Here is a 17,709-nt window from a genome sequence, read left to right as displayed (position 1 = left end):
GAGCCCGGGGCGAGCCCGGGGCAGGGCCCGGAGCGCGGCCGGCCAGCTGACCGTCGCCTCGGTTTGTTTTGTTTTCCCCTGCTGCTTCCGTCGGTTTCCTCCCTGGAGGCCTCCCGATGAGTTAAAATGGTGCTGAGGCTCGAGGGGAGCTGGTCGCTGCTCGTAGGGAAGAGGTTCCTCAGCCTGTCGGAGGAAGACGGCGGGCCCTGGGACACCAGCCGCATCTTGGAATGGCCCTGGAAGTCGGGCAGGATCCGAGCGGTTTCGCACACGGACATATCCAAACAAGACCTGAAGGTAACCGGGAACTTTCAAATAGAGCCTTTAAAACGAGAGTGCTTACCCTGTGACCTGGAAGCTTCATGTGCGTGCACACGTGTGGGTGCGTGTATGCACACGTGTATATATACACGTTGTTGCTGGGAGATGGAGAGGTCTTCTTGGTCAACTTGCCTCCTTAACGTGCTTAAAAATGTATGCACCTCTAGCTGAAGCCCCCAGTGGGCTTGTACTAGTGCCAGAAATAACCTCAAACTAATTATAAGCGTGCTTTCTTCCACCAGCAGTTTGAAAGCTTAAGGTTTTTATTGCACCCGCTGTGCCTACGTTTTCTTTCTGTGTGTTTCCTAAGTGGAATTTATGGTCTTGTCAGTTGTGAATGATTTTTTTTTTTCCCAGAGATGAAATGTCTGAAATCAAAGCATTACTGTGTTGTTGGGAGTTGTGACTTTTCTTTCTTGATCTTTTGGGGTCCTTCAACTGTCTTGAATGACATGTCAAATTTATGTGTGGCGTTGGAGGTCTCTCGTATTCTCCTTGCATGGTGGCCCAGTCTTAATTTCCAATGTGCTTTTTCTTTTAACATGTACACTTCATAAATTACACTTCCAATAATTAATAACATTTTGGGTGGAAGTCAAGCGACTTTCACAGTTTGAAGTTCTTAAAGGGCTCTTTGGCAACTGTAGTCAGTAAAACTGTTGAAGCATGTCTGGGCAATTGCTCTAGTGTACAAAGTACTCGCTAAGGACAAACTCCATTATAGTAACGGCATCTTGTTACATGGTCCTCTGATTTGTTTCTACAAGGGACTTTGGTGGGCTGGTCTCTTGACAGCAAGAACACCACCATCCTTCAATTAAAAGTATATTTTTGCCTTTTTTATACTGGTAAGAACTTTGTGATCTCTAATTAACTGAAGAATTATCTGCTCCTTGTGAAACTAAAAGGAATCGTATGTGTTTCTCACTCTTTTTTGGAAGTGTAAACTTTGTTATGAAGAGTCCCGAGCTGTTAGAGGCCGAGCTTCTTGTTGTGGCTCTGCGGGAGGGGTGGAGCTTTCTCCATCTTTGGCTGGTGGGGCTGTGCCCATGCCATACTTGGAGCGAGGAGGAGGACTTGGCTGCTGCAGGAAGCTCTTCTTAAGGACCTTCTCTGGGGCTTAAAAGGAGAAGGAGCAGGTGCCGTTGGGGACTGTACTGGGAGCTTTGCAACTCGTTACGGTGCTGCCAGAAGCAATTGACTTAATTCATTCTCTAATAAAAGTGCTAAAGAAGTTGCAGAGCAAACAGTTGAGGCACGTAGAGCTTTTGTTCCAAAACACATGCCACTTCTTTCCTCTCACGGCTTTGTGGAAGAGTAAAGTGTAGTTAGACCCCAAGTAGTAATGGATTAGGGGAGAAAAATGTATCTAAAGGAGTAGAAATATTTAATCTTTCAAACTTTGCGTTTCGGATGGTGTCAGGAGCAAGCTACAGCACAGAGGGACTGTCAACTGCTTCTGAGAGTATTTTCTCAGCTGTGTTTCCTGTTTGCCTGGTGTTGATGCTGTAAAGAACGCAAGCTGTCCTGGTACTTGTGTTACTTGCTTATCTCTTGTTGTTTCTGGGAACTCCAAAATGACTAATTTCTGCACCCATTAGTTTAGCAGCTCCTGCCTGTGGTGACACTGCCATGTGCATGCTTCTACTTGCCTGTCCCTTTAGAGAGAAGTTAAGCAAAGAGATTCACTCAGCTGATCTTTCCCTGCTGTTAGGGTAAATGAGTTAAGTGCACTTAGACTGCATCATTATATTTTATGCAAAGAAGGAGTGATTTTTCTGAGATTAATGCTCTCTACCAAGAAACTCCAATTCCTGTATTCAGACGAAGTTGTATTTGTGGTCTTTCCCAATCCTTTGCTGATCTCCCTATGTTTCCTGTGGAAGTAGGGTAGTGCAATTCCAAAGACATTAGTCAAGCCATCATGTTCTTGCCATGAAGTGACAACTGCTTTCCTCTTGAGAAGTTTGTGTAGATGTTTCAGAGATTAAGTACCAGCTAGAAGGAGGCAGAAAACTACCTTCTTTACTTTATATTATTTGATCATTTGTACTGGCTTACTGTCATTTGTTCTTTCAGTAAATTAAATTTATTCTTTGGGATTCTTAGTCTTAAAATATTTCTGGAAAAGCAGCTTGTTTATTTGAGTACTCTAGAATATTGTAAAGTGGAAAATTTGTGGGAAGTACATGTGCCATGACTGTATACAGTCCTCTAAAGTTTGGGGGTGGAAGGGAGGGTTGTTGTGGATTTTCCTGATTGTAAACACTGGTGACAGAGTTAAGACTTTAATTGCCCTCGAGCAGAAGAGAACTTTTGGGGATACAAAGGCTGTAGAGTTAAATAAGATTATTAATATTTTATGTGACAGTAGTGATGACAAACCAGTGAATATTGACTGTCACCTATGAAATACTAGTTCAGCCTGAGATCCCTCAGTGATTGCTTGATTGTGTGACAGGCAATAACCATGTTGGTGTTATAAGTACTTTTGATGAATTTTTTGGTGAGTTTTTTAGGGCTTGTTTATTCTTTTTCACATTGTATGTGGCTGAATTTTATGGTTAGTCACATCTTCACTTTGTTTCCTTTCTGTAGATTTGTGTAGAATTTGATGATGAGTCATGGGAAAAGAGAAGATGGATAGAAGTCTACAGCCAGAAAATGCAAGTGTTCCTGGTGGAGCAGAAGCTGGTGCTGGCTGAAAGAAAGTCTCCAGCCAGTTCTATGTCTCCTGTCCAGTGGCCTGCAATGGCAAGTACACCCTTGGCCTAACTCATTTTGGTTGTGCAGTTCCATCTGCTGAGGACAGTGTGGTTACAAGAGTGAATTTCTCAAGTACAGCTTCATGTGTGATCTGTAGGGAGACTAAACCTCTGTGTACAGCTAGAGCTAGGCAGAGTCTGGAAGTGTTAGAAGGTGGTGTGTTGTGCCTGGAGTTACAGAAATGTATTTTTATGACTTTGCTTCCCTCCCAAGCCACTGTTCTGTACAATCTTAATTCCTTCTCCCTCTAGTCTCATATTTCTTTGTCCTTTCACAAAGTTGCAGCTAAGAATAGAGAGAAAAAGGGTAAATAATAGGTTTCTAAGGCTAGCCTGTATTTTTATCTCAAGTTCTTGTTTTAGTGTGCCTCAAGAACTGTGAATTCTTCAGCAATTCTTGATCTGAGACAAAAATAATTTGAATGACTCTTATGTGATGGCTGCCTGGCACAGATGACTTGTGAGATTTGGGTTTTGTGTCTATAAGAGTCTGAGCTACACTGTATGAGCCAGAGAATGAAGCTTTCTCTAACTGCTGTCTGTGGCTGTGTGCAGATCAACCCACAGAGGTGAACAGGGAACATCTCTTAATGTATTCAGCCAGTGTAGTTTTACTTGACTACTTTGGTTATTGCTACTCATAAAAGTAGTTATGAAATAAATGAAGATGTTAACTTGCTGTATGTTAGGTATGCTGAGGTTAAGCCCATGTTTTAGTACTCTTGACTTTGCCAAGTATAAAGCACACAGTGTAATCCATATTGCTGCATTTTAGCTGAGCTTTTTTCTTAGGCAAAGCTAATCTAAGCAGATATTTATTGGAAGTAGGGCCAAATATGATGGGAGAGGAAGTGGAAAGATGAATCTTTATTTCCTGACATGTGCATTAATATCAGCATTTCTACTAGAAGATTTTGCTGATACAGTGTTCTGAAAACCTGCTTGTTTAAACTTAGCTGTTGTCCCTGTCCAGGTATCTGAGCAGTTCTTACTGGATACTTGTCTTTGTGCATAAAGCTGCTCTTGTGGGTTTGAAGTATGGGTTGCTACAGTGCACATGCTTCAAACTCATTTAGTGGCCCTGTCCAGGTATCTGAGCAGTTCTTACTGGATACTTGTCTTTGTGCATAAAGCTGCTCTTGTGGTGGGTTTGAAGTATGGGTTGGTGCAGTGCACGTGCTTCAAACTTATTTAGTGGAGGAACAACATAGGACAAAGTAAAGCACAATACTGCAGCTTGCCTTGGCAAAGGCTTTTCTTTCCAACCACAGAAGGCAGGAAAGAAAGGGTCAACAAAGGGATGTGCAGATTAATCTGTGTCTTGATCACAACTTACTGATCAAGTATACAGGGGAGTGTTTCTGACACGTGGAGTAGCTCTGCAGAACTCCTGTGATGCCTGATCATTCCTGGAGTGATTCCTGCTCCTCTAACCATGATACTGCCCCTTTGCAATGTCATTCTAGCTGAGGGGAAGAAAATCTTTGCCTGCACAATCAGTCCTTTGGAAATCCAAGCACATATGCTATCAGAGTGGGTTTCTTTTTTCTTTTAAATGGGGCACAAATGGATGTTTCACACAGGGAGGAGTTACTTTTGCCAATTCTGATGTTCCAGGCTCCTGATGCCTACTCACTCAGAGCTGCTGCTGCAGGACTGGGCATCATTTAACCTCGACTATGTTAGGAGGAGTTCAGAAGCTTTTAAAAGAAACTAAGGAAACTGTTTTCTTGTCTGTTTTGAAAGCCTTTGGTGTACCTGAACACAGCTTCCTCACTGCACTGCCATGGTGTAACCACTCAGGCTAGTTAGGTCACTGTGCACACCTAAATGGAGGCTGCAGCACATTACCAAAGTTGCGTGAGCTTTGAGAACTTCAGCCACACAGCAGGCCTTCATTGACTTGCTGTTTATTCCCCCAATCTACCAGAAGGAGGGTTTTTCATTAACATATCCAATTAGAAATCTTAATATTAGTAAATTCTGCATGTTGAGATGAATGATTAGTGGCAGCCACCTGAACTGAATTCCGAGCTTATTGTAATAAATGAAATTAATTTCAAGTATGGTGCAGTAACTCCTTTTAGGCATGTATTAGAAGTTTTAATAAAACTTGCTTTGTTTCAATAGCTGCCTGTAAATGTGGTACCTCAATGGAGAAATAGATACAAAGCTGAAATAACTTTCTGAATGCCAAGGTGAAATGATGTCTCTTTGCTCTGTTTCTAAGAAAATGTTTGTCACTCTTCTAGATTTACAAGTCCTTAGTGGACAAAGCTGGTTTGGGATCAATGGTTTCAGTACGCTACCTTGGTGAAGAGAGATGTGTTTTTCTTTCTAAAGACCTTCTGACTCCCATTCAGGTAACCTTCTGTTACGTTCATTATAAACATGGAAGATGAATCTTGTATCTTGCTATTTAAATTATGTCAAGTTAATGTATTCTAAATGCAAACTTTAGATGGGTAAAAAAACTTGAAGGTGTTTATTGCTGTAACTCACAAAATATTAGTTGTGAATGTTATGTGTCTATTGATTAGAAGCCTTCTGAAGCTGATCCAGGATGTGGTCACTTCAGAGGGCTGGATGAGGGAGTGTGCTAGGCCAACTACTCAGCTCAGGTGACAGCAGTTGTGTCATGTTGATGGTGGGGATACTCTGCAATAGTTTCCCTTTGTTCTTGTGAAGATGGCTGTCCTTACTATGAAAGAAAGAGTTGCAGGGATGTCTGGAATAAATCTGGGTGTTTAATGGGAACATATCAAATCTTAAACAAATAAGGAGTTGGGCAGGATGTAAATGAGATGGTTGAATTATGGTCCCTTTATTGAGTACCAGGAGGAAAGTTTAGTGACAATTAGGTGGGTTGAAGTAATTGCCCCATGTGACTGACAGGCCAGGCACTTTGAATAATAGTGTCTGCTAATGAGAAGGGGTTTAACCGTTTCAGGAAACTACTTTCAAGACCTATAAACAGTCTGAATGACACGTAATAGATGTCCTGTGTGGAGGCTGCTCCTAGTGCCATCATTTTTGTTCTGACTTGGTTGCTTTGACTTGCTAACAGTCAGCAAATAGACAACTCTGGAGAAACTAACAAAAGAATCACTTCAAGCTAAATTTGAGTTGTAGATTGTTGTCTTGCCTGCATTGGCTCAACAGAGTAGAGATTTCTTTATGCAGAAGCCTTATCGCAATACTGCAATGGAGAATATTGCTTTTCTGGCATCTTAAATAAGTTTCTTGACTACTAGCTCTTCAGCCTTCTGCTTCTTACAAACACCAGCACAGTGTGTGGGACAAAAAAAAAAAAAAACCACACACAAAAAACCCACAGCAAAAAAACCCCAAACCAAAACAAACAAAACCCACCATGTTTCCCTTTTTTATTAGCACTCTGACCCATTGGTAAACTTACTCTAAGCTCTCCATTTCAGAATCAGTTCTAGATGTCAAGCAGATTGGTTTAGGCAGCAACAGAGGAATGAAAAAATAAAAACCTGTAAATATGTAATGTTGAATAACTGAGTATTTTAGATGTAGCTGAATGATTTAATTCATATGAATGTTTTAAAATGGTGTCTTGATGGACTGGATCCTGGCATCATCATCATAAACACAAATATAAAACTTAAAATATTTGCATTTACATCTGTGCAGGACAACTTAAAAGTTGCTTCTTCAGAGAACTTAAAATTCTAAATTAAAAAATGGATGGTTCGATTGAACTTGGCACTCGTTAGCAATGTAGTAAAACAAAGCCAGATTGTTTTCAGAACAATATTAAAGTGAACCTGGAGAGCTCACTTCAGTCTGGCTCGCAGATGGTCGACGCAGCTCAGTGGTAAGGAGAAGATGTCTGCCCCAATAAATATATCCTAGGAGGTGAAGGAACACAGTGATGAGAAACTTGTTGGACTTGTATGAGTTGTTTCTATCTTGTTTCTAAATATTGTGGCAGTCTGCTAATCGAGCGCATTATCGTTAGTAGCAACTTTTGTTGGTTTTTGGTTTTGTTTTCTTAAATAGGATGTGGACAGTTCCAGGCTTCCTCTTAAGGATGATCAAAATGTCAATGAAGAAATTCAGGCTTTGGTTAAGAAGCACGTAGACGAAACACGCTTGGTACAAGGTACAACATACTCTGTAGAAGAAAACCCTGGCAACAAATACTCCAGTCAAAAGGGAAATCTTTGCAGTGATGGTGTAAATGACAGTCTGGTGTAGACTTTCTTTCTGTTCCACTTTCTTTTGCAGCAGTGAATGAAAAATAGGGAAGGTCATAGAGATTTAAGTGTTGAGCTCTTCCCTTTGTCAGGGAATACCTAATTTAAATGCATATAGATGGCCTGGCACTTGTGAGAGATTATCAAATTTGTAGCAGTTATCACTGAGAATATTTGGACTTGTTCATTGCTTTAAGTAGCTTGATTATTTTTTAGTCTGCTGCTTGTCTGTAAAAGCTCCTAAGGTTTTATATAGAGACTACATTTTAGTGAAGTTAAAATTGTTATTTCTTAGATTGGCCAGCTTAATTACTGCATTCATGCAAGCACACTTGTAGTCCTGTGCTTGCATATGCAGGAAGGGCCTTGCTTTGACAGAAAGGTAAGTACTGCAACGTAGAATTGTCATTTCCAGTACTATAAAGGGAGGAAAAATTATCATCTAGTCATTGAATCTTTGTTTCCATGTCCACTAATCTGCTACACTGTCAGAAATCTGGAGGTCAGTCTGGCCTCCGTTGCATCTCTTAACCTCCAGAAAGCTTCACTGAACTATTCCAGGGAGGAGGTACTGGAACAGAGTTTTATCCTGTGTTTTTCCCACCTTAGCTGTGTGGAAGTTGTCCCAGGGTTCTCAGTTTGTTTTGCTTACTCGGATCTTGCATGCTCTACTGGCAACAAATTCCTGTCCCTAACTGTGATCTTCATGCTCCCTTTTCTTGTTTTTAATTTTTAAGGTGGAAAAAACATAATTGGTTCAAAAATTAGAATTTATAGCCTGGATCCATCCACTCAGTGGTTCACAGCAGTTGTTGTCAATGGCAATCCAGCTACAAGGACTCTAGAGGTCAACTGTCAGGAGGTAAGAACCTGTTGGGTTTACAAATGGAGATGGAGAATGTATGGGAACTTGTATTTATATCCCCACAAACACCATTTTTCATTCTGTCCTCATTGTAATAAGCTTAAAAACATGGGGATCAGTGTAGCGTTGAATATTCTGTTGCCCCAGTTTTTCCATATACTGCTGGTAGAATTATCAAATAACCAATGACCTACACAAACCCAGGGAAAGTTGGAGTTTTACTTGAAGATTGAGGCAAAAGTATGATCCTGTTTTCCTGGCTTTCTATGCTGGGTAGACAGTGTTCTGAAGCAGCAGCCCCTGTGTGTGTTCTCATGCAGAGACACCGTCACAACAATATAGTGTTAAATTCAGCTTGGTATTCACAGAAGGTAGAAGTGTCTAAGCTCAGTCTGTACCACAGCATCTAAGGTAAATACATTCAAACAGTAACATTCACCTCTCTAAACTTCTGCTTCTGTGGTTTTGTTCCTTTCCAAGATTCCAGCTTTAAAAACTCTTGATCCAGAGTTAATTCACGTTGAAATCATATATGACAACAATGGAAACTGTGGTAAGACCTATTATTGTTTGTCCTTCAAACACTAAGCAGCCTATTTGTGATAAATAGATTAATCTTGATCACCTGCTTTTCCAGATAAGTCTAAAAGAATTGGGGGTGTGAAAAGGAAGTCATCTGAGACTAGTGGAAGTGTTGATGCTAAACGCACAAAATCTCCTCCTGAGGTAACATCTCACTGTGTTACAGATGATTGTTATATAAGGGTTATGTCATTTCTCAGAACAGTCTTAAATAAGGATTAGATAGGAAAGTGGAATAAGTAGTACAATGCCTGGGAGGGTGTGTTGAGCTCTTTGAAACTTGTCTAGACATGGCTAAGATGTCTTGCATTGTGATAATATGAGAAAGTTCCTGAACCTTGAAGGTTGATTGGTTTGGTGGTTTGTGGTGGTGTGTTTTTTGTTTTTAGCTGTGCTGTTTGCCCCCACCTTCTGCTTAGGAGTTAACCTGCCTGGTCATGTACTCTGCAGTGGGAGAAAACACAGTAGTTACCAAGTTTTATAACCTTTCCATGTTCTTTAACTGTTTTGTACTTAAACCCAAAACCTTCAGCTCCATTCACATGCTTGGAGGATTCAAGCTAGAAGAGCAGCAGTCTGGGAGAGTGTTGTTTGAGCACAAAAAGGGAATATGATGACTACTCTAGTTCTTCCATATCTCCACTTATTTCTTTAGTGAGTGACCTGCCAAGTATCATTGAGACCTAAGAAAACTGTCTCAAAGGTCAAAAGATGATCTGGCTAACTTAAGTATAGCAATAAAGATTAAAAATAGTGGCTTGGCTGAAGAACAGTGCTTCAAACTTGCCCTGTAATTTTGTCCTAGTGTTTCAGACCAAAAATTGCATTTTAGGCAGGAGTAGCTTTCTGGAAGCTCTGGAGTGGTGACGGGGTGGGAGGGCTGGGTTCTGGTTTGGTTTTTTTGGCTTCGTGTTCTTGGCATCTGTGCAGTCAGTCCTGTACTGAGTCAACCATGTAGATTTGGCTAATGACTGTAATTAGAAATCTTCAGCTTCAGAAAGATGCAGCATGAAGTATCAAGTACAGGATATTCCTCAATGAGGAAGAGTGTGCAGCAGATAAACATGAAGTAGCTCATGCATCGTGCTCATACTCTGCCTGTGTTTTTTTTCCTGTAGCTCACTTTTTGAATACTTTTAGCACCTTCAAGGTGCTCTGTTTACTATTCTTTAGCTTTCTGGCTGTTCAGCCATTGAGCAGCCTGCTTGATACACTCAAAGCTGGTCTTTATTTCATATTCCAGATGTCCTGCAGAAGAGTGGTCTGAATTCATAGCTTGTTTCACCATAGTTTTTCCTTAAAGTAGTGAAGTTACTTAATTCTTATTTTTCTGGTCTGCCTTTCTTTGAAGGACTGCATCCTTTATCACTTTTGGACTCTTTGGGAAATGTCTGACAACTATTTTCTCAAAATGGTTATAAGTGAATGAGCTTCCTAATAAGGAAAAATGTTTTGCTTTTCTCTCATTTCAGTGGATGTGACTATATGGGAGCGATCAGCTGAAGCCATATTTTTTTGTTTTACTTAGCATGTGATAGTAGTCTGATTTCTAATACAGAGTTAATGAATTCCAGCATTTTTTTGGAGAGCTTGTCTCAATGCCTGACAGCTGTTACATCAAAGCAGAAAGGAAATATTTTGGATGTGATGGTAATGAGGCTGTAGTGTAACTTCCATCTTACTGATGGAGGTTAAGCTGAGCATGTGGGAGTGGAATATGGATGTTAGAGCCGAGGAAGGAGCTTACAAAAAACTACTGTTTTTTTTAAGAGACACTTGTTAATTTGGTAGGACTGTTGTATTCCTAAAAACTGTAGATTCATAAGGCTGGTGATTCAGTCAGCACAGGATTTCTTTACTTAACACTTTCTAGAACGCTGGTACAAAGATTTTCTCACTAGAGGGAAGCTCACATCTAGATGTTTTGGTAATACTGTCAGACTAACTTTAGTTTTTATTTTTATCAGGATTTTCAAATAAGCCCTGAGAGCTGTTTCTGAATTCCAATTACTGCAGTTATTTTAGAGAGATCATTGCACTGGCAGTTAAGAAGAGCAGAGCTTTCTATCTTCCTTTCCACTTTCTTAATGCACCTTCATTCCTTAAAGTTTAATTGAGGGGAAAAATGAATTGACAGGAACAGTGCTTCACAGAACCTGTAAGGTTTAAAAGGATGCTCTAAAGTCTTTGCATCTTATGGACTGAGCAAGGATAGGTCTTCAGCAAGATGTATGTATTAAACACAGTGGGGAGGGTATTAGTGTATTTTTCTTAAGCTGAACCCTGCAAAGCAGTCTATCTGTTATCCTGAATTTCCCTGACTGTTAACATCTCCCTTACAGGTTTCTCCCAGTCAGGGGCAGGTGCAGTCAGTACCAACTGTGCTGGGTGAAGCATTGCTGGGATGTACTCCTGCTAATAAAGACCAAAGGCATCAAGGCCTGCCCCTGCCAGCTAACTCACCACCCAATCTTGGTGCAGAAACTCCTCAGGGGTAAGGAATCACTTTATGCGGACTGGTTTTCCTCCAAAAATAATTCCAATCCAAAACAAACTGGGAGGTTATTTTAAAGAACTGCAGTAGCTAGTCTTCTGTGATATTGGCATAGAAAAGTGGTAAAAGTAATCACCATGGATACCTAATTTACTTACTTATGCCATATTCTTTGTTTTTATCCTCTGAGGTAGTTGCCCTTCAAAGTGACAAGCCAGTGTGAGAGCTTTGTTGTACCCATCTGTGAACTCACGGGTTACACATAGGTGTGGTGCTTCCTTTTTGTAAAACACATTCCTCTCCTGCCCACAAGAAAAGAACCCCACATGCAGGCAGGTGTCCTGTACACTTGTTTATTGAAGATGAAGTACAAGCTCTCAATTGTATTTCTGCTGAACACCAGTGGCTTAAACTTCTTTGTTACCCCAATTCTGTCACAAAAATGAACATAATGTTAGAAATAGCATGACAGGAAAATTCAAATTCTGTGTATTAGCTCTTAAAAGAAATGATACAGGGTTCTTTCTGCTTCGTTTTGTGTATCTGTCTCACAAGACATGCAGAAAAGATTTTTCCTTTGAGCTTTTTTGGGGGGAGCCATTTTATTGTCTCCAGGGTAGACTTGTAGTGCCAGCCAGGAGTCCCTTGAGTGTTAGAATCTTCTCACACAAACATGCAAGTGAAGTGCATTTGGTTATACAACTGTTTCTTGGAAAAAATGAGAAAGTAACTCTTTCATGGTGAGAAAAGGCAGTGGAATAGCTGCAGTACCTAAATTTCTGTGTCTTTATCATTCTGTCCAACTAGTCAAAAAAAATCCCAAAACACACAAACAAAACCACAAAAAAATCCCCGGAAGACCTAAACAAAACAAACAAAAAATACCCCCCAAAAAACCCAACTGAAACCCACAGATCTGTTTACCCTCACACAAATGGAAATCTTGTAACATCCGAGTTCAAAGTACACGATTACATTTCTGTGAGGCTTCCAGTGTGACTAGAGCAGCTGATGCCTGGGTTTGACACCGTTTTCTTTGTCTCATTACTGGATGTTGTTTCAGCACCTGCAGACGAAGCTTACCAGAAACTCATCCTTCTTGTCTTAATGCTGGAATTAAACCCTCAAAGGAAAATCAGACGACCTTTCCCAAAGTGGGGTTTATATCTAAAGAACAAACACAAAATCTTAATGATCAAAACGGGAACTATACCTCTATGACAACCTCAAGATCTTCAACTGATTCAGCTAATGAGAAAGGAACCAACCAGAAAAATACAAATGAACCTCTTAAGAAGCCCTCAACAAACTTTCCAAAAGAATGCATTTCTGTAAAACAGTTGCAACATCTTAACTCTTCCCCAGCAATACCCAGAGTCAGCAGCACTGTTGAGCTGCAGCGGACTTTAGACTGTAGACCCTCAACCTCAGATGCTCATCTTCTCCCTTTTACCCAGCCTGGAGTTAAACCACAAAGCAATTGCAAAAGTCAGGGCAGCCACAGAGGAAACAAGACTGATGAACTTACAGACATGGAATTTTTTATTAGAAGAAATTCCAATGAGATTCTTCATGACAGAGCTGAAAATGAAAGTTTTTGGACTGGAAGTGTCAAGGTCCAGGATAATAGTAAGTATTGTTAAAACTTCCTGTCATTTGAAAGCCCTTTTAGTTTCTGTGTAGCACATGCAAGTAGATCCTTTGTAACATTTGCAAGATGAGTATTTTAAATCGTATCAGTGAATCTGGAAGTTGAGTCTTTTGTGAAGCGTTTTACTAAGGGGAATGCAATAAGCTTGAGAGAAACATCCTTTCCTGAGAAAGGAAAAGCACTAATCATTAATTTCTAGAAGTTGCTACAAAATGTTACAGAATGACAGAGTGGGTTAGAAAACCAAGGTTCTGCTTGGAATGCAGATGCTGATGCCATAGTGAGACTGCTTTATTTTTTTAGCAATGGTCCTAAATTTTGTCACTGTGATGAGAGACAGAAGTTTTTCTCAAAGCTTTGTTCAAGAGAGGCTTTCATTTAATAACCGTTCTGTAAACCAAAACAAACCCAAACTATCCAAGCTGAAAACAACCCACCTTGTTTCTCTGCTCTCTGTGGCTCGGTTCCAGTTGGTGAGCCCTTCCTGTTTTCCACGTGGGACAGAATGGGGAAGGCTGTAGTTGTTTGAGGAGCTGGACTCCTGACATTATGTACTGTGCATCAGACAACTTAGCTGCTGATTTGGGCTTCTGGGAATCTCCCTACACACCCACCTCTTTCTTTCCAATCTCATGCTGCTTGGTCTTGGATGACCACATGCTATTCCATAACTAACAGGGGGATGCAGCCAGCGGGGCAGTTGCTGTTGTGCCCTGCTAGGCCTCACCCACGGGGTGGGAGGGAGAGAGGTGTTTGGCAGCTGTCACAGGAAGATGCTGAAAGCTGTGGTGTTGTGAGGGGTGAAAACAGCACTGAGAAATGGCCAGGCTATACTTCTGTCTTCATTACTTCTGAAATGTGGTGCTCAGGTGCTCCAGCCCTGATGGCAGAAGAACTTTCATTGAAAGCAAATGCTCTTTCAAAATACTCTTCTGTGGAGGAGTGAAAGCAGCTTGAGTCCACAGACTGATTCCAGTGGAACTATAGCTTGAGAGAGTCTGTGCTGACCTGAAAAGAGATTTCTGCCAACTGCAAATATTTGAGCATTGCTCTGTTTCAATGTAATGTGAAACTTAGAGGAGAAGTTGACATGGAACTTCCACGAATATGTATTTGCTTTCACCTCCATGTGAGAAACTGAAGCTTGTCTAATCCCCAGTGCTCTCCCCTGCAGTCATCGTTCGGAAGTCGATTTTGGCAGACCCTGCTAAGGTGAAGAGGCTGCAGCAGAGCGGGGAGGCGTTCGTGCAGGACGGCTCCTGCAACAACATCGCCCCCCACCTGCACAAGTGCCGCGAGTGCCGCCTGGACAGCTACCGCAAGAACAAGGAGCAGAAGGACTCCACCGTCTTCTGCCGCTTCTTCCACTTCAGAAGGTGAGAACGACTTTGACTCCGTGGACGTGGATATCCTTTAGATGTGACTATGCGTGCCCCAGGTCTGGGTTGGACATCTGATCTATTTCCACCTGTTGAAAGGGAGTTGTTGAGTGCTTACTGTTAGTTACAACATGGACTCATCTTCTGGGGCAGGTCAAAACACGGTTGTTTGGTCAAAATGGTCTCCTGTTGGTCTCTGGTTCACAACTGTCAGATGTTAGTCAGTAGCTGTTAAGCTATAAGGCTAATAAACCTGACTAATGAGAGGTTGCTTGTGGTTTTTTAGCCCTTAAAAATTTCATAACTGCTTAATTTGAGTAGAAAATATTTTGGCAGGACTTTGAGCTCCTTATTTTGCTCTTCTGGGCCAAGTGCCAGTGGGATAACTGAGTTTAGCTGGAGTGTACATCTCGGTATTATGGGGGATAACAGTGAGAGGGGAGATTCCAGGCGTGTCTCCCAAAGTTTGGCAGCTGGACACATGAAATGTTAGATGTATACCCACAGCTGCAGAAGCCCTGCAGTAAGTGACCAGTGGCTTTCAGCTGGAGCCACAGCATTGTGATGGGTAAAATAATTTGTTTTGTGTCATTCAGTTCTTTGTGCCACTTCTTGAAGCTTGCCATAGAAACATTTAATCAGGATGCTCACTGGGTTTTGGAGGGCGAGCAGGGAGGGTCAGGGTCAGCAAGGCATCTCTAAGGAAACCTCAGTGATTGCTGAGTGGTGGTTGCTTTTCCAAACCTAACCTGTACCTTCAGATCCTTTACCCTTCACGTTCCCCCAGAGCCTGATTCTTGAACTGAACAGTCAAACTCTTTTTGATGTTTTATCTCTTCAGTTCTTAAGACACCATGAGGAACCCCTCCAAAAAGGGTGTTAAGCTGTTACTTGGAGCCTGTATGTAAGCCCAGGGTGGATGCTCCCAAACTGCAGTACCTGGCTGTTTTTTAACATGTCCTTTCCTTTGTTTTCAAGTTGTCTACATTTTTTCTGTGAACTATTTGATCTTGTCTCCAGATGCTGTTGCCTGCTTCTTATTTCCTCCCACACCCATTTAAGCTTTGAGGCACAGACCATGTTTTATGGGAAGAAGGTGACACTTGGGATATTAGAGAGGAAAAGCAAAAATACTAGTTCTCAAAAGGGAGACAATGAGCTTACTTACTGTTTTCCTTTTAATTTTCAGAGGAATTACTTTCTCTTGAGTCTCTAGGTAGAATAAGAAGCTGTAAGCCTAAAGACCTTTTGAAGTGGGAAAACTGAAAGCAAAAGTTACAGAGATTGGGGGTGGGGGATTACTGTTCCACTCCTTGCTTCTTGAGGTTTATTCTTCCACCTTCAATGCTGTCTCTCTTCCATGTTTTGTAGCTAAAAGTTTACAAAAAGAAGGAAGAGGTGTTGCTAATCGGTTATTTAACTTCAGATTAGAGATTTGACTCTAGTAAATTACAGGATAATCCGACATGGATCAAAATGGTGAAAACCATGTGAGACCAGAGTAACAACAGATGATGCTAATTCATCTTCTCAGGGTAAAAATCCAGACCTGTAGAGCAGTTCAAAGCACTTGAGTCCTTCAGTTTAGAACTTGGAGCTGATGTAACCATCCTTTTTGCTGAATGTGAAATCTGCAGAGTCTGAAGATTGCATTTGTCTGGTGGTGTCGGCTCCCAGCATGTTTTCTTGGCAAGCTTAGCCCTACAGTGAGCACATGTCATCAGAAGTCAACTTCCCTCTAGAGCATTTAGTAGAAAGGTTCTTCAAAACATGAGCAGAGCTCTTGGTGGTTTTTATTTAATAAACTACTAGCAATGCAGATCTCATCTTTCCACTTTCTCAGAATCACTCAAGAATATATCTTATTCAAATTTTTTTTTGACACCTACTTGCAAATTAGTTGTTACTGAATATATTTAAGGTGCTGTCACTTCTTTTGTGAGCTGTATATTGTTTTAGATTCAATTCTTACTGTTACCTTCCTAGATGTGATCCTTGATGCCAATGCATTTTAAAAATTATGCTATCTGGTTTTGTGTGAGTGAAAAAAATCTGCAGGAAATCTGCTTTACTACAAAAGTGATATTTTGTCTTTTTATTTAAACAAGCAGTACTTTAAGCATGCTTAACACTAATGATTGATATGTTTACCCATGTCTGTGGTAGCCATTAAGAGTTAAACTCATTGACATACAGAACACACGTTTACAATTCAAGCATTGACTCATTGGAATGAGTATGTAAACTAATAAAATATTTGATTTTTTTTTTACCTCCCTTTTCCTCCCTCTTTCCACAGGTTGCAGTTCAACAAGCATGGAATACTGCGCGAGGAAGGTTTCCTAACTCCAAATAACTATGACCCTGAAGCCATTAGCTTGTGGCTGCCTTTATCAAAAAATGTTGTGGGTCTAGACCTCGACACAGCGAAGTATATCCTTGCCAACATTGGAGACCACTTTTGTCAGCTAGTTATATCTGAAAAGGAAGTTATGTCTACAATTGAACCACACAGTAAGATCAATTTGTGTTAAAATAGTCTGTATTTTAACAGCTTTATGTGACATTTAGGACTCTGACCTGTGTGAAAATACATTGCTTGCATTTAGGAATATCATGAGACCTCAGTGTTTTCACTGAGAGAGGTAATGGTTAACATCCAGGGTGAGCTAGTGTCAACAGCTCCACTCACAGGTGGAGGGAAAAGGGGAAAAGGAATTCTACCCTTTGTTAGAAGACTTTTTCAATTTATCAAATTACTTCTCCTGTTGCAGAGAGTGTAATTATGTTATGAAATTGTTAAAAAAACTGAATAGCAGGCAGCTGATAATCTATTCTTAGCATGTAAATGAAGTAAACTTCCATTTTGACTACACATTCTGTTGGATTGCTTTGGTCCTATTTTGTTCTTGCATAAGGGACCTAATGCTGCCTGTCAAGTCAGGAAAGAAATCTTTTCTTCCACTTGAAATTTTCCAGCAGGACTGCTTCAAGAGATCATAGATACAGAAGCTCTGTAAAGAGTTCCCTAAAGAATTAGTAGAAAAGCATGAGTGAAACTATCCCCATGTAGTAAAAGATTGACCAGTGCAGAAAGAACAGCTTGTTAGGTCACACTGCTCCTTGGCTGCCAAGTGCCAAAAGGAGACCTGCAGAAAGAGGAGGTGGGATCAAACTACAGAGAGGAAACAAAGGAGTAGGAGGAGTGGAAAAGGACAAAATGCAGGAAACTGAAGTAGAGAATGAATGTGCAAAATATAACAACACCCCTTTTCATCCCATTTTGGGGAAATTGGAGGATTGGCCCAGAAAATGGTAAATATAGTACATGTTTTTAAAAGGCAGGGGAGAATGGAGCTGGTGATATTTAGACCTCTGTCTCCTGGAAGAATTTTGAAGGAAGTAGTGAAACAATTTTTACCTCCT

At 40.8% G+C, this 17,709-nt stretch overlaps 1 protein-coding gene across 1 annotated transcript in view; it reads left to right on the top strand.

Annotated features, from left to right (window-relative positions):
- Window positions 1-104: 104 nt before the first annotated feature.
- Window positions 105-17,709, top strand: part of KDM3A (lysine (K)-specific demethylase 3A) — a 29,976-nt gene continuing 12,371 nt past the window's right edge. The window contains exons 1-11 of the mRNA XM_008935210.1: window positions 105-297; window positions 2,920-3,075; window positions 5,339-5,449; window positions 7,116-7,218; window positions 8,050-8,174; window positions 8,658-8,730; window positions 8,815-8,903; window positions 11,102-11,253; window positions 12,317-12,882; window positions 14,079-14,280; window positions 16,583-16,797. Of these exons, the coding sequence (XP_008933458.1) occupies window positions 127-297; window positions 2,920-3,075; window positions 5,339-5,449; window positions 7,116-7,218; window positions 8,050-8,174; window positions 8,658-8,730; window positions 8,815-8,903; window positions 11,102-11,253; window positions 12,317-12,882; window positions 14,079-14,280; window positions 16,583-16,797 (1,963 nt within the window). The 5' untranslated portion in view covers window positions 105-126. The remainder of the gene's footprint in view (window positions 298-2,919; window positions 3,076-5,338; window positions 5,450-7,115; window positions 7,219-8,049; window positions 8,175-8,657; window positions 8,731-8,814; window positions 8,904-11,101; window positions 11,254-12,316; window positions 12,883-14,078; window positions 14,281-16,582; window positions 16,798-17,709) is intronic.

Source organism: Merops nubicus, unplaced genomic scaffold, assembly GCF_000691845.1.
Source record: "Merops nubicus isolate BGI_N331 unplaced genomic scaffold, ASM69184v1 scaffold3352, whole genome shotgun sequence".
NCBI lineage: Eukaryota > Metazoa > Chordata > Aves > Coraciiformes > Meropidae > Merops > Merops nubicus.
Note: the sequence above shows the minus strand (reverse complement) of the source record. Positions and strands in the feature narration are given on the sequence as shown.